Here is a 19,136-nt window from a genome sequence, read left to right as displayed (position 1 = left end):
CAGATTGGATGGGGGAGGAGGCAGTTCAGAGGCCAGGCGCCAGCCCCGGAAACCCAAGAGCTTTTTACCAATAACCACCCCGGGTTGAGCTGCTTCACCCCGTGGCGTCGGCGCCTGGCTGGGCCCTGGGTTCAGCTTCTCGTTGCAGCCACAAGGGCTCAGACCTTGGTCCCTCTTTCTCTGTGCTCGGAGACAGGGACTCCGGGCACTGGGGCATTAGGCGAGCACCCGCTCTCACGAGCTGGGGACACAGCCGGCCTCCCCCGGAGAGCCAGGGCCTCGTTCAGCTAGGACGTGCCCAGCAGACAGAGCTTCCTCTGCCTGGGGGGCACAGCTGGGGGAGGAGGTGGCATGGGGAGCTTGCCAGGCCGCTGTGGCTGAGGAGAGGCTGCCAGCTCTGGAGGGGCAGAGCGAAGGGGATGCCTCCCCGGCAGGGGACTTTGTTCTGAAGAGAGGAGGGGGGACGCCCAGGGGCAGAGAGAGGCCGTGTGCTGGGCAGAGCCCCTACCCCCCGCAGTCACCCCGACACGGGGGACCCCTCACCCGGCTCCGTCCCCCCACCCGGAAGCGGCACCAGGGTGTCTCAGAATCAGCCTGGCCCTGGCCCAGGGAGGCCGACCCAGCCTGGCACTTACGGGAAACCTCTGGCCTTCCTGACAGTCCGTCCCCCTGGGTTGGCCATTAACTTGCTGCCCCCGCCAGGGCAGCCCTCTTGGCTCAGCCAGATAAAGAGGCCGTGCCCAGCGCTGCCCCCCACTCCGGCCCCCCGGCTCGCAGCATGGACGCCCGGGCTCTGTGCCTCCTCAGGGGGCTGCTGCTGCTGGGCCCAGGGCTGGGCCAGGCTGGGCCCATGTGAGTGCCGGGGGGCCGGGGCTGGGGCAGCCGGGGCTGGGGCAGGCAGGACACGGAACGGGGGCGGCTCCAGGCCGCCGGTCCTACCGCCCAGCTGCTGCTTGCCCGGGGCCCAGAGCCACGGGCTGGTCCTGGGGGGTCTGAGCGGGGGCCCAGCTCCCCCCACCCCAGCTGGTGTCTGGGGTCTCCCTCCCGAGCCAGCCTGGGAGAACGGGGGGGGGAAGGGTTCAGTGCCCCCCCCCCAGCAGAGTACCTGGCCGCCCCCAAACCCGCCCCAGGGCCACTTCCCCCCAGCAGGCAGCGCCCCCCAGCAGCGGGTGGTGGGGTGGGGACCAGCTCCCGGGTGCTTGGGGGCACGGGGAAGCAAGTTTCCCTTCAGCGCGTGCCCCGTGCCACGGTGGCCGGGGGTCCAGGGTTCCCAGGGCGCGACAGAGGGTCGGGCAGGGCCAGGCGGGGCCGGGTCTCCTGTGTGCCAGCCTGGTGCCCTCCCCGGCAGGTACTTCCTGGCGGCCCCCAACGTCCTGCGTGTGGGGAACGAGGAGAACGTGGTGCTCCAGGCCCAGGACCGGGAGGGGAGCCTCTCGCAGGACGTCCGCGTGCAGATCCGGCTCTTCGACTTCCCGAAGAGGGCGACGATGCTGCAAGAAAAAGTCGTCTGGCTGAGGACAGCCAACCACTCCCTGGCCATGACCACGGTGCAGGTGGGCGACCGGAGAGGCTGGGGGGGCGGGGGGGCACCACCTGTAGCCACAACACGTCCTGCTGCAGGCCCCCGCGGTGCATGGCACTAGGGGGCGCTGTGCTGCGGGGAGTGGGATCGGTGGGGGGCGGGGGGGGAATTGTGGGGGGCGCTGTGCTGCGGGGAGTGGGGGGGATCAGTGGGGGGCGGGGGTGATCGGTGGGGGGCACAGTGCTGCGGGGAGTGGGGTGGGGGGGTCACCAGGGGGCTCTCCCCTGAGGGTCAGCGTTGGTCCTGGGGGGTTGCTGCTGGGTTTTTAGGAGACGGGTGTCACAGAGTGTGGGGGAGCCGGGGCCCTGCACCCCCCACTTCCTGCCATTCCCCGGGACTCAGCCAGCCGGTAACACAGAGGGTTTACTGGACGACGGGAACGCAGCCCAAAACAGAGCTTGGAGGTACGGAGACCAGGACCCCTCAGTCAGGTCCCTCTTGGGGGGCAGGGAGGCCAGACCCCGGTGCTGGGCCTTCTCACCACCCCCGCCTCTGCCCCCCCACTCCCCAGCCAGCTCCAAACTGAAACCCCCTCCAGCCTCTCACCCAGCCACACCCCCCGGCCCCTCCTCCAGCCTTTGTCCGGTTTCCGGGGCAGAAGGTGTCACCCGGCCCCAGCCCCCTCCTGGGCTCAGGTTACGTGATCACCTATCGGCCCTCAAGTGAAGCCCCCCCCTCCCCGATATCCCACCACCAGCCAGCACCAATGCAGCCAGTCCCAGTAAAACTCCCACGCAACATTCCCGGGTTAATACCCCCCACTCCTTCACAACGTGGAACTCCATCCCGCCCCCCCCATTGCTAAGGCCCCCCCTTGCCCTTTCCATGAGAATCGGGGTGTTGACGCTGGAGTCCAGGCCCCCTTTCCCCACCTCACTCCCCTCTGCCCGGCTGCGCGGGTGTTAAACACCTGCCTTGGTCCTCCCCAGAGGCGGCCACCTCTCAGAGCTGGGTGACCCGCTCCCTGGGGCTCCCTTGGCAGGCGGGGGAAGTGAGTGGTTGGCCAAGCCCTGGAGCGCCTCGGACGGGAGGAGGGCTCCTTACTGGGAGTACTGGGTGGGTGGGGTGGGGGTGTCCCCAGCTGCCCTCGCGCACACGGGACCCCGGGTGCTCGCACTGGTCCGTCCCTCACAGTGCACGGACCCAGGTGCCCTGAGCCGAGAGCCGGCTGGGGCTGGGTGCCGCATGCTCCCCGGAGGTGTGGGGGTGGAAGCGGGGCTGCACTGGGGCTCTGGCATGGATCATTCATGCCCTCCAGGTCCCAGAGCAGTATGTCTCCAAGGGCACCGAGAAGCAGTACGTGGTGGTCCAGGCCATGTTCGGAGACGTCCGCTTGGAGAAATACATCCTGATCTCCCCACACACCGGCTACACCTTTGTCCAGACCGACAAACCCATCTACACCCCCAGCCAGAATGGTGAGGCATGTTGCTGGGGGAGGGGCCGGGGGGGCTCCTGCCTGCAGGCGAGTGGGGTGTGGGGGTGCAGCCACTGACTTCAGCACTCGGGTTAGATACCCAACCAGCCCAGCGTCTCCCATATCTTCACCCCTCCAGTGAACTACAGGGTCTTCGCCGTCAACCACCGGATGGACCCCCTGGAGGCTAACTGCATCATTGTCATTCAGGTATTACAGCCAATCCCAGAAGGGGGTGGGGGTAACCCATCAGAAGGGGTGGGGCTAATGATCCCACTACTGCCACCAGAATGGTGCAGCCAGAGCACAGTAACACCCCAGGCCCCCAATGTCCAGTATCCCCCTCACCCACCATCTAGCCAACCCCTTTCTGAGGGCCTGGGGAGGCTATGTCATTGTCATGGAGTCCCCGGGCGATGCCCTGGAGCTGCTCCCTACGAAGCCAGGCAGGACTCTGGGGGAGCCTCCTTTCTGTGAGCAGCCTGTCTGCAGGACACACAGCTCACCCGGCTCCACCTTCCTGGGTCTGACCTCAGAGCATTCAGCATCCTCTGCCCCTCCGTGTGCTTCCCACAGCGAGTCCGCCCAGGCGGGGTCCTGGGGAAGCCAGAGGGTCCTGCCCCCCAACTCCGCAGTCAGATGGGACTCTCAGCCAGCCGGGAAAACAGGAGGTTTATTAGTCGACAGGAACACAGCGTAGGGCAGAGCTCGTCAGCACAGGAATCCGTGACTTTCAGCCAAGTCCACCAGGGCTCTGGCCCTCCCCCTGTGCCCCAAGCCAGGCGATACTGACTTGCTTCCAGCTGCCTGGCCCCTGCCCGGCCCGTTGCTCCTCCTCCGGCCTTTGTCCGCTTCTGGGGCCAGAGTCACCTGGTCGCATCCCCCTCCGGGGTCTCAGGGGAGGAGGGGGCGGCCAGAGCATCCCTGCAGGGAGCTGGAGCAGCCTCCGCAAAAGTCACTCACAGCATCCATGCAAAGCAGTCAGACTCACCTACAACATAACAAGGGAAAATCCCCACTGGAGGGCAAAGTCCCCTGCAGAGACCGGCCTGTGGGAGCCCCGCTAACATTGCCACCCCCCGGGGCACTGCCCTGCAACGGCACTCGCCCCGAGGTGTTACACAGAAACGCCCAGAGGCGTGCCGGTCCCCCCCCGGGGAGTGTTCGCAGGGCATCCCCCGTCCCGAGTCCCCCGACCCGTCTCCCCCAGCACCCAGCCCGCTCCTGGTGCTCACGGCCCTTCTCCGAGCCAGGAACAGCAGCTTGTTACCCGGCGGGCTGGGCCAGACGGAGCAACGCGGGGCGGGGGGTTCGCTCAGCAGGGCGCGGCCAGCGGGGCAGGTCAGAGCCAAACAAGGGACAAAGGTGCTTTCCAATGGCTCAGGCCTAACTGCCCCAGGGACCCTCCTCGGGCAAGGTGGGCTCCTCACCCGGCTACCTTGTCCAGCAACAGCCAGCGGGCTCTTTGCCGGGGTCCCCGGGGCTGGTTTCCCGTGTCTCCTAGAGGCGGAGAGCGCCGGGCTCCCGGCCCCTCTCGGCATGGCCCAGCCACCCTCTGAACGGGCTCTCCAGAGCCTGGCGCTGCCCCGGGGTCATTGCCAGGTACTCACTTGCTCCCCGGTCCGGGACTCGGCCTGGCCTCACTGACCCGAACTCCCCCTCCCACCCCAGAGCCCCGAGGGCATCACAGTCAGCAGCACCACCCGGAAACTGGAAAAGGGCCTGTACGCCGGCACCTTCCACATCCCTGAGCACGTCAGGTGGGCACCAGAGCCACGGGCCACACAGCCCCTGGGGGGCACAGCCCCATGGGCATCCGGGCAGTGGGGTGGCACAGCCCCATGGGCATCCGGGCAGTGGGGGAGCACAGCCCCATGGGCACCCGGGCAGTGGGGTGGCACAGCCCCATAGGCAGCCGGGGGACAGAGCCCCATGGGCACCCGGGCAGTGGGGGGCACAGCCCCATGGGCACCCGGGCAGTGGGGGGCACAGCCCCATGGGCACCCGGGCAGTGGGGGAGCACAGCCCCATGGGCACCCGGGCAGTGGGGGGCACAGCCCCATGGGCACCTGGGCAGTGGGGTGGCACAGCCCCATGGGCACCCGGGCAGCAGGGGGGCTCACTGAGCGTGGGCATGTCCTGCAGGGCAGGCTGCTGCAGGGGGCTGTCGTGGCTCACGCCCCTGCCGGACTCAGGCAGGAGTCCCCCTCCTCCGGGCAGCGGGTCAAGGTGCAGGGGGGCTGCCTGGTGCCCCACGCTGGGTTTTGTTTCCCTCCAGCCTGGGCTCCTGGCGGATCGTGACGCGGTTCCAGAGCAGCCCCTGGCAGCCGCACAGCACCGAGTTCGAGGTGAAGGAGTACGGTGAGTGCCGGCTGGAATGGGGGGGCAGGGGGCGTCTGGCTCAGCCACTCCCTCCCTGCCCGCCTGGCCCACAGAGCCCCCCACCGCCCCGTGGGGAAGCCAACCAGCTCCCTCCCCCCACCCCCACCGCCTGTCTGAGCCCCGGCCCCCCTGTCCCCCCAGAGCTGCCCAGCTTCGATGTGCTGCTCACACCCACCAAGAAGTTCTTCTATCTCAGCGACGACAGCCTGACCATCGTCATCGAATCCAGGTGAGCCGGGGCCCCTCAGCCCTGCCTGGGGCGTCTCGCGGGGGGCAGCTCAGGCCGTGGGGCAGGGCGCCATCTCCTGGGCCTGTGGCCCTCTCGAGCCCAAAACACCAGCTTCTGCTGCCGCTTCCACCAGGGCAACCCTAGCCAGGGAGCAGAATTTGGCCCTGTCAGCGCTGCCATGCAGCCACTTCTGGGGGGGACCGGCAGCTACCCAGCACTTTGAGGGGGAATCACAGGGGCGTCCCTGCAAGACGCCAGTGGCCAAACGCTCCCCTCTTCTTTCCTGGTGACTCAGGTACGTGTTCAATGAGCCCGTGGACGGCTACGCCCTGGTGATCTTCGGGGTCAAGACAGAGACTCAGAAAATCCGCCTCCAGAAGTCCCTCCAGAGAGTTGAGGTGAGTTATTACATGGATTGTGGCAGCACCTACAGGCCCTGCCTGAGATCAGGGCTCCGTCGTGTCGGGAGCTGGCCAGACCCCCACCGAGATCAGGGCCAGTCGTGCCGGGAGCTGCCCAGGCTCCAGCCGAGACCAGGGCCCCATCGTGCCGGGGGCTGCCCAGACCCCAACCGAGACCAGGGCCCCATCGCGCTGGGAGCTGCCCTGACCCCCACTGAGATCAGGGCCAGTCGTGCCGGGCGCTGCCCAGACCCCAGCCGAGACCAGGGCCCCGTCGTGCCGGGAGCTGCCCAGACCCCGACCGAGATCAGGGCCAATCGTGCCAGGCATTGCCCAGACCCCGGCCGAGATCAGGGCCAGTCGTGCCAGGCATTGCCCAGACCCCGGCCGAGATCAGGGCCAGTCGTGCCAGGCATTGCCCAGACCCCCACCGAGATCAGGGCCAGTCGTGCTGGGAGCTGCCCAGGCTCCAGCCGAGACCAGGGCCCCATCGTGCCGGGAGCTGCCCAGACCCCAACCGAGACCAGGGCCCCATCGCGCCGGGCGCTGGCCAGACCCCGGCCGAGATCAGGGCCCCGTCGTGCCGGGAGCTGCCCAGACCCCGGCCGAGATCAGGGCCCCATCGTGCCGGGAGCTGCCCAGACCCCAACCGAGACCAGGGCCCCGTCGTGCCGGGCGCTGCCCAGACCCCGACCGAGATCAGGGCCAGTCGTGCCAGGCATTGCCCAGACCCCGGCCGAGATCAGGGCCCTGTCGCGCCGGGCGCTGCCCAGATAGTAACTCTCCCTGCAGATAAATGGCGGCGAAGGCCAAGCGACGCTGACGGGGCAGGTGCTCAGGGAAGAGTTTGCCAATCCAGAGGAACTGCTCAACGCCTTCATCTTCGTTAACGTCACCGTCTTCTCCTCCGGTGAGCGCTGGGCCGGGGGGGCGGGGGGGGCCGCGCGGGATCCGCCCAGGCAGCTGCGTCCGTGCCAGGGTGCTGCGGGGTGCTCGTGGCAGGGCCTGGAGCCAGCTCCTTCCAGGAGGGGCTGGATGAGAGGGCGGCGTGTGTGGCTGGAGGGACGAAGGCCCGGCGGGTGTCAGCTCGGTCTCCGAGGCACTTGAACCCAGGACCCTTCCCCACCCACCCTGGACGGCAACCCCACAGGACCTCATCCAAGGGCAGGAGCCCACACTCTGCTGGCATCACGTGGGGGCCATTTTGCAAGCCCTCGGGGCCCTTAACCAGCCCCCTGCTAGGCCAGGTTGCCCCTCAACCCCCACCCCTCGGGCCCTGCTCTGTAGCGCCCCCCGTAGGCCAAGCGTGGTGCACAGGTGGCCATCGGCTCAGGCCCTGGGGTTCTGGGCCAGCTCTGGGCTCCTCCCCGGCCCAGCGTCGCCAGCACTGGGAGCTCGCGGGCACCAGGCCTGTGCCGGGGGCACCAGGCACCACAGCCTCCAGCCTGGGGTAGAGAAGAGCTGACAGGCCCCGGGTGTCCCTTCTCCCCCAACCAAGCCCCTCCGCCGGGGTGACTGCCCCCCACCCCAGCAGCAGCTCCCCCTTTCCCGACGCGCCATGTCGTCCCCCAGGCGGTGACATGATGCAGGCCGAGAACTCGGAGGTCAAGATCGTCAGCACCCCCTACAGCATCCGGTTCGTCAGGACACCGGGGTTCTTCAAGCCGGGGATGCCCTTTAATTTCAGGGTAAGGGACGCACCAGCGTCAGATCCCCCCGTGCGGAATCGCCGGGGGCGGGGAGGGCTTGGAGCAGAGCCGTCGTCAGCCCGGCCCGGCCCTGGGCCCATCTAGCCCAGTATCCCGGCTCCGACAGCACCACTGCTGTGGAGGAAGGCGCCCAGAGCCCTGCAGGCCGCAACAATGAGATTCCCGGCCCCGGGGAATTAGACGTCATGATGCAGGGGGTCTCTGGCACAGCCAGGCCCCTTGGACCCGTTCTGCCCCTCGCTGCCAGGCCAGGTCTGTGTTCTGCCCCAGCCTTGCTACGCCCCTGGGCCTCGCACGACCCCTCTGCGGGCAGGGCAGCACCACGCTTGCCCTGGGACAGGGGGTGGGCGGGGGAGAGGCTGTGGCTCAAGCAGCAGCCACGTGGCTCATTAGAGCCGGGGAAAGATAAATCTCATCCCCCCTGCGCGGCTCCACGTCACCGTCTGCCGCTCTGCTCCCCTGCACCAGGTTTACGTCACCAACCCGGACGGGTCGCCGGCCACCGACGTCCTTGTTTGTAGCAGGGAACAGAAGCGCACGACCAAGGAGGGCCTGGCCTCCATGGTCCTCAACACCCAACCCAGCACTAAAACCCTGGAGGTCCAGGTACCTGCTGCTCTGGGCTGTCTGGGAGCAAGTGCAGAGCCCCACTGGTCCCCTCACTCCCAACCCACAGCCCCCTGCTAGCCCAGCCCTGCCCCCCACCAGCTCTGCCAGTGCCCCTCACTCCCGACCCGCAGCCCCCTGCTAGCCCAGCCCTGCCCCCCCCAGCTCTGCCAGTGCCCCCAATCCCCACCCAGAGCCCCCTGATATTCCAGCCCTGGGCTCCCCTCCCCTGAGTTTTTCCAATGCACCCTGATTAATCCTCACCTCCGACTCCCCCGCTCTTGCGCAGTGGGGCTGTGGCAGAGGGGCACCCCGTGGGCTGCGTCGGGTCCCAGGGTGCGGGGGGAGAGATGGACCCGGGAGCCGTTTGTGCGGGATGCCCAGGGCTCGGTTCCCCATTGCAGGTGGAGACCTGCGGCCCTCTGGCACCCCCAGCGCAGCAGGCCACGGCCACGAAAACCATCCAGGCCTACGAGACGCCGAACAGCTCTGGGCACCTCCTGCACATCGGGGTGGAGACGGAGGCGGCTCAAGTGGGGACCCCGCTGAGCGTCACGCTCAACACGGAGCACCAGAGCTCAGAGGCCAAGCAGTTCACCATCCTGGTGAGCGCCAGGCCGGCGGCCAGCCTGGGATCCGCTGTCAAGGACGTGGCCAGCCCCCCGCACAGCCTGCGCTGGGCACCCCCCGGCTTCAGCAGCAGCGTCCGGGGCCCAGCACCCCCGGGGCTAGTGGGGCTGGGCAGGCCCCGGGAGCTGGGAAATGCGAGCGCCCCTGCGCGTCGGGAGCCGCAACCGTCTGTCTGAGGAGCCGGCCCTGGGCTGGCGTTCGGCCTGCTGGGTCTGTCTGCCCCACATGCCCCCCCATGGATCCGTCTGTCCGTCCCCCCCGGGGTCTGTCTGTCCCCACATGCCCCCTTCCGGGTCTGTCTGTCCCCACACTCCCCTCCAGGTCTGTCTGCCCCCCATGCCCCCCCATGGAGCGGTCTGTCCCCCCACCCCGGGTCTGTCTGTCCCCACATGCCCCCCCTCCAGGTCTGTCTGTCCCACATGCCCCCTGATCCGTCTCTCCCCCCCATAGGTCCGTCTTGCACCATACCCCCCCAGCGCTGTCACACTCCCACCGCCCTGGCACAGCTCGCCGCAGAGGGGGCTGCTCTCGCGTGGTGGACGTGGGCGCCCACATTAATGGCTCCTGGGTGGTGCCCGGGCGCTGCCCAGCCCTCGGCTCTGCAGCCTCAGAGCCCTGGCCGGCGAGTGCCGAGAGCCAGGCCCTGCTCCCATGGGGCTGCCCGGGCCCCTGGCGCCTCACCCGGCTCCCTCCCTCCCCCAGCTGCTGAGCAAGGGCAGGATTGTCCGGGCCTGGACCCAGCCCCGCAACCCGGGCGCCATCGTGACGGCCTGGACGCTGGACGTGGAGCCCCAGCTGCTGCCCTCCTTCCGCATCGTGGCCTCTTACTACCTGCCGGGACATGCGGAGCTGGTGGCCGACTCGGTGTGGGTGGACGTGGTGGACGGCTGCATGGGCACCGTGAGTCCCTGGGGCGCCGGGCGGGGGGGCTGCGGCCCGACGGGCCTTTCCCTGCTTGGCCCCCCGGTTCCGCTCCCTGCCCCCTCCACGTCGGGGGCAGCCCAGGCCCGCTGCCCTGGGGTGGGGAGGGCGCCGGGGGCCAGGTTCTCGTCTCACCCCGTCTCCTCGTCCCGCCCAGCTGCGTGTTGGCCCCCAGAGCAAGGATGACAAGAAGAAGGAGTTCAAGCCCCAGCGGGAACTCAAGCTGGAGGTGACTGGGGACCCCCAGGCCATGGTGGGGCTGGTGGCCGTGGACAAGGCCCTGGTCACGCTCAACAAGAAAAACAAACTGACGCAGAAGAAGGTGAGAGAAGGCGCTGACCATTGGGGGGCGGGGGGAGGGGGCAGCCTAGGAGTTAGGACTCCTGGGTTCTCTCCTGGCTCTGGGAGGGGAGTGTAGTGGTTGGAGCAGGGGGCTGGGAGCCAGGACTCCTGGGTTCTCTCCTGGCTCTGGGAGGGGAGTGGGGTGTAGTGGTTGGAGCAGGGGGCTGGGAGCCAGGACTCCTGGGTTGTGGCAGGGGTCACCTGTCTCTCTGTGTCCTGTCCCCCCCCCGCCCCCCCCCCGGGCAGGTCTGGGACATGGTGGAGGGACACGATATCGCCTGTACAGCGGGCAGCGGGAGGAACCATATGGGGGTGTTCACGGATGCGGGGCTGGACGTGGCCACCAGCCTGGGGATCTCCACCACAGCAAGGACAGGTAAGGCACGGACGGACAGGGCCTCCCACGGGGGGCAGAGATCCCAGCTCGCGGCCCCGGCAGGGCCCCGGCCAGCACATGCTGCATAGAATGGACACGGGGACAGGACAGCTCGGGGCAGGGAACAGGCCACAGGGCCTGTCCCCTCGGGGGGGCGCCGGCTCCCGCCCGGCCGCAGGGTGGGGCCTGGCCGGCTCAGGGAATGGGACATGGGGCCTGTCCCCTCCAGGCTGCAGCCTGGCCTGGGTACGTCCCTTTCCCGGCCTGACGCCTCGTCCGCACACACGGGAGAGGGGTACATCCCCCCGGGGCGACGCTCCGATTTCGCTTTCGCTTCACCCTGGTCCCAGCAGCCTGGTTCAAACCAGGGCCGGAGCGTCCACACGGCCTGTGACTGAACTGGTCCCAGCCCCCCACTGCCCCCTTTGCAAACCTGGAGCCATTTGGCACAGCAGCCAGGCCTGGTCTCCGGGGCGGGTGGGTGTCTCTGGAGGTGGGGGAGGCCCCCCCACCGCCCCTAACGGCCCCCTGACCTTGCAGATCTGCGCTGCCCCCAGCCGGCTGCCAGGCGCCGGCGACGCTCCCTGCAGACGCTGCAGAAGAAGCAGCTCAAAGGTCAGGAGGGTTTTCGGGGGGGGGGGGGGGGGGTCCAGGCTCCCCGTGCCCCACGCGTGCCCCACCCAGAGCGCCCTGCCCCACGGAGCCACCACGGCCCTCGCGGCCACCCAGGATGCATCGAGCCCATCACAGGCCTCAGGCCGGCCCCTGGCTCTCTGCCCGCCCAGCGTGGCACTGCCCTGCTGGTGCGTGGCCCGGTCCCTACGCCCCGCTCACCCCTGCCCTCCCCCGCCGGCTCTGGGTGCTCGCTGGCACCCGGCCCAAGGCCCTCGCCCCGGCCTGCCAGCGCCAGCCCCGTGCTCGTCTCCCCTCCCCCGGGCCCGGATGCCTGGGTTCCAGCCCTGCCTGCACTGCTTGCCCCAGTGGACCAGTACCCGACGGCCCTGGAGAGACGGTGCTGCGAGGCCGGGATCCAGGAGAACCCCATGGGGCACTCGTGCGAGCAGAGGACGAGCCGCGTGCACCTGGGCCCCCCCTGCGTGGCCGCCTTCCTGGACTGCTGCCGCTACGCCCGGGCGCTGACCCGCGAGGAGCGCGCCAAGCTGCTGCTGGGGAAAAGTAACCGCGCCGGGGGGGCAGAGAGAGCCCGGGGGGGGCAGAGAAAGCCCAGCGGGGGTGGGCAGAGAGAGCCCCGGGGGGGCAGAGAGAGCCCGGGAGGGGGCAGAGAGAGCCCAGCGGGGGGGGGGGCAGAGAACCAAGCCAGGAGGGGAGATGCCCATCGGGGCTGGGGCAGCACCAGCTGGCCTAGAGTTTGGTCTGATTTGGGGCAGCAGACCGGGGGGGTGGGCCGCTGGCCTGCGGAGGCGGTTGCCAGGGGAGGGGGCCCAGGCTGGGGGGGGGCTAGGGTCCCAGTGTCCGGTTTTCAAGGGGAATCCCCAGGGACGGCACCGCTCACGGGGCCGTTAACAGTCCAGTCGGCAGCGCAGTGGGGCTGAGGCCGGCTCCCTGCCTGCCCTGGCTCCGCGCCGTTCCCGGAAGCTGCCGGCACGTTCAGCCCCACGGCGCAGGGGCGATCAGGGAAGCTCCGTGCGCTGGCCCCGCCCCCAGCGCCGGCTCCGCAGCTCCCATTGGCCGGGAACCACAGTAAGCGGTTGGTAAGTGCTGCCGGCCAGAGCCTGCACCCCAAACCCCCTGCCCTAGGTTGGAACCCCCTCCCACACCCCAACCCCCTCCCCCAGCTCTGAGCCCCCTCCCACACCGCAACCCCCTCCCAGAGCCCTCACTCCGCACCCCTCCCGCACCCCAACCCCCTCCCCCAGCTCTGAGCCCCCTCCCACACCCCAACCCCCTCCCAGAGCCCTCACTCCGCACCCCTCCCGCACCCCAACCCCCTCCCAGAGCCCTCACTCCGCACCCCTCCCGCACCCCAACCCCCTCCCCCAGCTCTGAGCCCCCTCCCGCACCCCAACCCCCTCCCCCAGCTCTGAGCCCCCTCCCGCACCCCAACCCCCTCCCAGAGCCCTCACTCCGCACCCCTCCCGCACCCCAACCCCCTCCCCCAGCTCTGAGCCCCCTCCCGCACCCCAACCCCCTCCCAGAGCCCTCACTCCGCACCCCCCCCGCACCCCAACCCCCTGCCCCAGCTCTGAGCCCCCTCCCGCACCCCAACCCCCTCCCAGAGCCCTCACTCCGCACCCCTCCCGCACCCCAACCCCCTCCCCCAGCTCTGAGCCCCCTCCCGCACACCAACCCCTCCCAGAGCCCTCACTCCGCACCCCTCCCGCACCCCAACCCCCTCCCCCAGCTCTGAGCCCCCTCCCGCACCCCAACCCCCTCCCCCAGCTCTGAGCCCCCTCCCACACCCCAACCCCTCCCAGAGCCCTCACTCCGCACCCCCTCCCACACCCCAACCCCCTCCCAGAGCCCTCACTCCGCACCCCCCCGCACCCCAACCCCCTCCCCCAGCTCTGAGCCCCCTCCCGCACCCCAACCCCCTCCCAGAGCCCTCACTCCGCACCCCTCCCGCACCCCAACCCCCTCCCCCAGCTCTGAGCCCCCTCCCGCACCCCAACCGCCTCCCAGAGCCCTCACTCCGCACCCCTCCCGCACCCCAACCCCCTCCCCCAGCTCTGAGCCCCCTCCCACACCGCAACCCCCTCCCAGAGCCCTCACTCCGCACCCCTCCCGCACCCCAACCCCCTCCCCCAGCTCTGAGCCCCTCCCGCACCCCAACCCCTCCCAGAGCCCTCACTCCGCACCCCTCCCGCACCCCAACCCCCTCCCAGAGCCCTCACTCCGCACCCCCCCCCGCACCCCAACCCCCTGCCCCAGGGAGGGTGGGGGCGAGCGAGAGATGGAGGGAGGGAAGGGGGGGCTTTGGGGAAGGGGAGGGGCAGGGGTGCTGAAAGGGTGTTGGGTTTTGTGCGATTAGAAAGTTGGCCACCCTGCGGGGGTCTGACTGTGGGGGAGGGGCCCGGCCTGTGGGGGGTCAGGGGGTCCTGCCATCAGGCCCGCGCTGACCGCCCCCCGAACGCCCTGCAGCCAGCGAGGACGAGGACTGCGAGGACGAGGACTGCGGCGGCAGCGCCGTGGTGAGGAGCTACTTCCCGGAGAGCTGGCTGTGGGAGAAGTTCGTCCTGACCGAGGCAGCCCCGCTCCAGCCGGGGTGAGGGGGCTGGGCCTGGGGCACGGGGGGGCCGTAACCCGGCCAGCCCCACAGGGCGGGGAGGAGGTGGGGTGTCCCGCACCCCAGGGCACTGTGCAGCTTCCCCTGCTGGGGCTGGCCCCGGTCGCAGTCGGGAGACCGGGCCAGGCCCCTGGGGGGGGATTTCTGGGTTCCCAGCGGCCCCCATGGCCCCCTGTGTCATCTCAACTCCAGCCCAGAAGCTGCCCCAGGGCCTGGTCCAAACCCCCGGCCAGGATCCTGCTGCTGGCACCAGCCCCAGTGTTCAGTGAATGCGCCTGATTCGAACTCGCCTCCCTCCCCACAGCCTCGCCAGACACCTGGTCAGCAAATACCTCCCCGACTCCATCACCACCTGGCACATCCTGGCCGTCAGCCTGAGGAAAGACAAAGGTAACCCAGCTTCTGGGGCCTGCAGGGCGGGAGTGAGGGCCCCAGGAGAGCTTGGGGTGGGGGGCCCAGGCTGGGCTAGCAGGGGGCTGCAGGTCAGGAGTGAGGGGCCCCAGGAGAGCTTGGGGTGGGGGGCGCAGGCTGGGCTAGCAGGGGCTGCGGGTCGGGAGTGAGGGGCACCGACAGAGCTGGGGGGCCCAGGGCTGGGCTAGCAGGGGCTGCGGGTCGGGAGAGAGGGGCACCGACAGAGCTGTGGGGCCCAGGGCTGGGCTAGCAGGGGCTGCGGGTCGGGAGCGAGGGGCACCGACAGAGCTGGGGGACCCAGGGCTGGGCTAGCAGGGGCTGCGGGTCGGGAGCGAGGGGCACCGACAGAGCTGGGGGGCCCAGGGCTGGGCTAGCAGGGGCTGCGGGTCGGGAGTGAGGGGCACCGACAGAGCTGGGGGGCCCAGGGCTGGGCTAGCAGGGGCTGCGGGTCGGGAGCGAGGGGTGCAGCAATGGCCCCAGTGTCCCAGGGGATACGTCCGGCTGACCCCCCGGCCCCCCAGGGCTCTGCGTCTCTGAGCCCTACGAGGTGACGGTGAAGGTCCCGTTCTTCGTTGATCTGCGGCTGCCCTTCTCCGTGGTGCGGAACGAGCAGGTGGAGCTGCGGGCCGTGGTCTACAACTACTACGAGGACGATGAAGTGCTCCAGGTGAGTGGGGCTCTGAGTCCTGGGGGGCCCCGGTGGGGGGGGTCTGAGTGCTGGGAGGATCCCTGGTAGGGGGGGATTGGTTCTGGGGGGTGCTGGTGGGGGCTCTGAGTGCGGGGGGGGCCCTGGTAGGGGGGGATTGGTTCTGGGGTGTTCTGGGGGGGCTCTGAGTGCGGGGGGGGCCCTGGTGGGGGGCACAGTCCTGGGGGGCTCTGAGTTCTGGGGGGCCCTGGCCCCAGAGGGAGCTCTGAGTGCTGGGGGGGCCCTGGTGGGGGGGGTCTGAGTGCGGGGGGGGCCCTGGTGGGGGGCTCAGTCCTGGGGGGCTCTGAGTGCGGGGGGGGCCCTGGTGGGGGGCACAGTCCTGGGGGGCTCTGAGTGCTGGGGGGCCCCAGCCCCAGGGGGCGGGCTCAGTGCTGGGGGGCCCCGGCGGGGGCACTCTCCTGCCCCCTGCTGCCTGGCTCAGCGGCGCGGCGTGCCCGCCAGGTGCTGGTGGAGTTCCCCTACCAGGAGCAGCTGTGCAGCCCGGCCGTCAAGGGGACCAGCTTCCGGCAGAGGCTGCGGGTGCCCCGGGGCTCGTCCCGGGCCGTGCGCATTGTGGTGGTGCCCCTGGAGCTGGGCCCCGTCATGGTGGAGGTTCGGGCCTCGGCCCAGGGCCTGGGCTTCCGTGACACCGTGAGGAGGATGCTCAACGTCCAGGTAACGGCGCCGCCTGCCCTCCCCCCCCCCGCTGCCAAGGGGCTGGAAGGGGCTGGGGGGGGCTGGGCGGTTGAAAGGGGCTGGGGGGAGTGGGGGCATGGGCGGGCTCTGTGGGGGTGGGGAGTGGGCGGCTCTGCGGAGATCTGGGGTTGGGAGGGGAGCTGGGGGGGTCTGAGTGGCTCTGGGGGGGCTGGAAGGGGCTGGGGGCAGTGGGGGATGGGCAGGCTCTGGGGGAGTAGGGGGCTGGGAGCCTGGGGTCGGAGCGGGAGCCAGGGGGTCTGAGTGGCTCTGGGGGGGCTGGAAGGGGCTGGGGGCAGTGGGGGATGGGCAGGCTCTGGGGGAGTAGGGGGCTGGGCTCAGGATGGAAGGGCTCCCCCTGAAGCCCCGTCCCTCAGACCCGCTCTCGGCTCCTCGCGTTGCAGGCGGGGGGTGAAATCCGGCGGCTCTCACGGAGCATCATCCTGAACCCCAAAGGTTCGTGCAGGAACTTGCTGGTCGCCCCGGCCACGCAGCCGGGCTCTGCACTATCACGGCCTGTGCCGTCCGCCCCAGGCAGGGGTCCCGGGGCCCAAGCAGCTCCCCCCGGTCGGGGCCTTGCCGGGCCCTTTCCATGAGGAGAAGAAGTGGCTGGTGCCAGTCAGGTGGTCCCTGGTGCAATCCCGGTTCCTGAGCATGGCCAGAACCCCGCTCCCCTGGGCACAGCAGGAATAAGCAGCCACAGGGAGTTTCCTTGCTCACGATTTCCAAGCCAGTCCTGTGCCCGGCAGAGCTCTGTCCGTTAGCTTCCTCCCACAGCCCCACAGCCATGGTCCCACTGCTGCCCTCTGTGCTGGGGCACAGACGCCCTCAGCTGCTCGGCCCCGGCACGTCACAGCCCGTGCCCAGGGCAGCCCCTCCACCCATGTGGCTGAGCCTCTCACAAGCTGTGCTGCCCGGCCCAGCCTTGGGCGGTGGCTCCTCGTTTTCCAGCTCTCGCTACATATGGGGGTTTAATTGCTCCTTCCATTGAGGAGGAGAGGGGTGCTGAGCACACCCAGGTCTGTGATTGTCTGTAGATCGAAGGGCCGCTAACACCTTCCAGGCTACAGGGACCAGGCATCTGGCGCTGGCTCTCCTGGCCTAGGCTGCCCTGCAACAGGCATCTCCCTGCCCCACACCCTCCCCTGCAGCATTCAGCGCCCCACCCCCTGCAGCCCCATGGCAGGAGCTTGTTTAAGGCCAATCTGAGTGTCAGGGCACCACCCCTCCCTCACCGCGAATGCTCCGTCCTCCCCTGGCAGGGCAACTGCAGCAGGAGCTGGTCCGAAGCCATCACCTCGAAAACCTGGTGCCTGACACAGACTCTGAGGTCTTCATTAGCGTGCAAGGTACGCGGGGCGCCAGCCAGGCCCAGCTCCGCAGGGGCACCAGGCAGCACGTGCGGCTCGGCCTTTGAGCAGCTGCTGGGCCCGTAAACGTCCCCCCCAGAGCTCCCCTCCCCCGTTTCCCTGCCCTCTGAGCTCCAGGGGCCTCCCTGGCCCCAGTGCATCGCATGGGACACACTCTGCTCTCGCCCACGCTGCTGTAAATCACCCTGCTCTGCCCCGAGAAACACGCTCCTCCCAGAGCCAGGGAGAGAACCCAGGAGTCCTGGCTCCCAGTCCCCTGCTCTAACCACTACCCCCCACTCCCCTCCCAGAGCCAGGGAGAGAACCCAGGAGTCCTGGCTCCCAGCCCCCTGCTCTAACCACTAGCCCCCACTCTCCTCCCAGAGCCGGGGTACAATGCCGCTGTCCTTCCCTGTCCCAGTAGCACCAGGTTCTCAGTAGCACACTTGGCACGGCAACTAGCCGGGGCTGGGGGGAAGGAGCAAGCTGGGGCGCGAGTGGGCATCACTGCAGGGCTCTTGGCAGGGGACCTGCTCGGCGAGACGCTGGTGGGGGGGCTGCAGAGCTCCACGCTGCAGAAGCTGATCAGGCTGCCAGGGGGGTGTGTGGAGCAGAACATCTTCCGGGTCACCCCGAACATCATCCTCACCCACTACCTGGACACCACCAAGCAGTGGGACCAGATCGGGGTGGAGCTCCGGGACCGGGCCATCCAGAACATCGTCCAAGGTGAGCGGGGCCCAGCCAGGCCAGCGGGGTGGCAGGGCGGGTTTGCAATGGGGGGGGGTTTACATGCAGCCCCTGCGCTGGGGCTCCGACAGCCCAGCCCCGACTGTGTGTCTGTCTGGTCTCTCCCACAGGCTACGTGCACCAGCTGCATTACAGAGAGTATGATGGTTCCTACAAGCCCTATGCGGGAAGCACCAGCAGCACCTGGTAAGGCACCTGCCTCGCGGGGGTGGCAGGGCTGGGGATGGTGAGCTGGGCAGAGTGCACGTGCAATGCTGTCCTCCCCAGGCGAGATTAGAGCTGCTCGGGCTGTGTGTCATACACCCTATACAGCTCACACCAAGTGGGGATTCTCCATTCGCTCGGCTGTCCTGGGCAGGGGCAGCGGGAGCTGGGGTCTGTGCTGGTGTGGGGGAAGGCCTGGCTGTGGTGCCGCGAAGGGGGCAGGGCCCCGTCCACACAGAGCCCCGCAAGGGGGCAGTGGCACCGCCCGGCTCAGCTCCCCGCAGTGATGTGTTCGCAGCAGCTCCCTTGGGCACGGTGCCGCCTGCTGCCAGGTCTGGCCAAAGCTCTCCCATGGCCTTGGCACTCCCCTGCCTTCCAGCCCTGCAGACTCATGCGCCCCCCACTCCCGGCAGGCTGACCGCCTACATCCTCAAGGTGTTTGCCATGGCCTTGCCACTGGGCGCCCCCGTCCACACCAGCCAGCTGTGTGCCAGCGCCCGGTGGCTGATCAGCCAGAGGCAGGAAGCGTCCGGGTGTTTCCGCGAGGACGCTGCGATTTATACGCCCGCAATGCAGGTACCGGTCGCTCCATTGGCCAGAGGGGAGGCTGGGCGGGAAACGCAGGCCCGACAGATGGCGCGATGGACGCCAGCCCCAGGCCCTCGGCCATGCCAGGGTGGGCCCTGCCGGACGTTCCCCTGCAGCTCCCTTTCACGTTACAGAACAAGGGCCCTGCGCCTGCTGCTGCCCCTCGCCCGCAGCAGGATCTGCACTCACTGCCTGGCCTAGCCACTTCTCTGGCGCCCATCCCCACGGTGTCTGGGCACCTGGCATTCCTCCCTGCTGCACCGGATCAGCTGTCCAGCCAGGGGGAGGGGGTGATTTTCCGACGGAGCTGGGCAGTGCAGCCGTGGTTAGGCGGCCGCGAACGCCAGGGCTAAGCTGTATGCCCTGGCCGGCAAAGCTGGGCCAGCAAAGTCTCTAGTGCGGCCGTGGGCGTGCCGGCAAGGCTGCCCCGGGACCGGCGAGCACCGTCCATGCTACGAGCTCTCTGCTGGCGCGGTATCCCGGGCTAGCCTCACCGGCAAGGCTCTGTGATCACGGGCCACTGGGCTAAGCTGTCCTGGCAAAGCTCCGTCCCTCGCCCGCGGTCACACCAGGGAGCCAGTGATAGCTCAGGGATCAGCACCCCGAGCCCTAGCCTC

The 19,136-nt window shown here is 69.5% G+C and overlaps 1 protein-coding gene across 1 annotated transcript in view; it reads left to right on the top strand.

Annotated features, from left to right (window-relative positions):
• The first annotated feature begins 778 nt into the window (after nucleotides 1-778).
• LOC119564782 (venom factor-like) overlaps nucleotides 779-19,136 on the top strand; it is a 39,366-nt gene continuing 21,008 nt past the window's right edge. Inside the window, exons 1-26 of the mRNA XM_043533214.1 lie at nucleotides 779-852; nucleotides 1,349-1,553; nucleotides 2,841-3,000; nucleotides 3,139-3,209; nucleotides 4,671-4,759; nucleotides 5,278-5,360; nucleotides 5,523-5,610; nucleotides 5,906-6,008; nucleotides 6,804-6,921; nucleotides 7,584-7,699; nucleotides 8,189-8,326; nucleotides 8,731-8,931; nucleotides 9,659-9,856; nucleotides 10,035-10,199; nucleotides 10,466-10,595; nucleotides 11,136-11,210; nucleotides 11,577-11,771; nucleotides 13,695-13,818; nucleotides 14,144-14,229; nucleotides 14,772-14,917; nucleotides 15,398-15,610; nucleotides 16,033-16,084; nucleotides 16,891-16,977; nucleotides 17,503-17,706; nucleotides 17,838-17,913; nucleotides 18,345-18,507. Of these exons, the coding sequence (XP_043389149.1) occupies nucleotides 779-852; nucleotides 1,349-1,553; nucleotides 2,841-3,000; nucleotides 3,139-3,209; nucleotides 4,671-4,759; nucleotides 5,278-5,360; nucleotides 5,523-5,610; nucleotides 5,906-6,008; nucleotides 6,804-6,921; nucleotides 7,584-7,699; nucleotides 8,189-8,326; nucleotides 8,731-8,931; nucleotides 9,659-9,856; nucleotides 10,035-10,199; nucleotides 10,466-10,595; nucleotides 11,136-11,210; nucleotides 11,577-11,771; nucleotides 13,695-13,818; nucleotides 14,144-14,229; nucleotides 14,772-14,917; nucleotides 15,398-15,610; nucleotides 16,033-16,084; nucleotides 16,891-16,977; nucleotides 17,503-17,706; nucleotides 17,838-17,913; nucleotides 18,345-18,507 (3,360 nt within the window). The remainder of the gene's footprint in view (nucleotides 853-1,348; nucleotides 1,554-2,840; nucleotides 3,001-3,138; nucleotides 3,210-4,670; nucleotides 4,760-5,277; nucleotides 5,361-5,522; nucleotides 5,611-5,905; nucleotides 6,009-6,803; nucleotides 6,922-7,583; nucleotides 7,700-8,188; nucleotides 8,327-8,730; nucleotides 8,932-9,658; nucleotides 9,857-10,034; nucleotides 10,200-10,465; nucleotides 10,596-11,135; nucleotides 11,211-11,576; nucleotides 11,772-13,694; nucleotides 13,819-14,143; nucleotides 14,230-14,771; nucleotides 14,918-15,397; nucleotides 15,611-16,032; nucleotides 16,085-16,890; nucleotides 16,978-17,502; nucleotides 17,707-17,837; nucleotides 17,914-18,344; nucleotides 18,508-19,136) is intronic.

This window comes from Chelonia mydas, chromosome 20, assembly GCF_015237465.2.
Source record: "Chelonia mydas isolate rCheMyd1 chromosome 20, rCheMyd1.pri.v2, whole genome shotgun sequence".
Lineage (NCBI taxonomy): Eukaryota > Metazoa > Chordata > Testudines > Cheloniidae > Chelonia > Chelonia mydas.
Note: the sequence above shows the minus strand (reverse complement) of the source record. Positions and strands in the feature narration are given on the sequence as shown.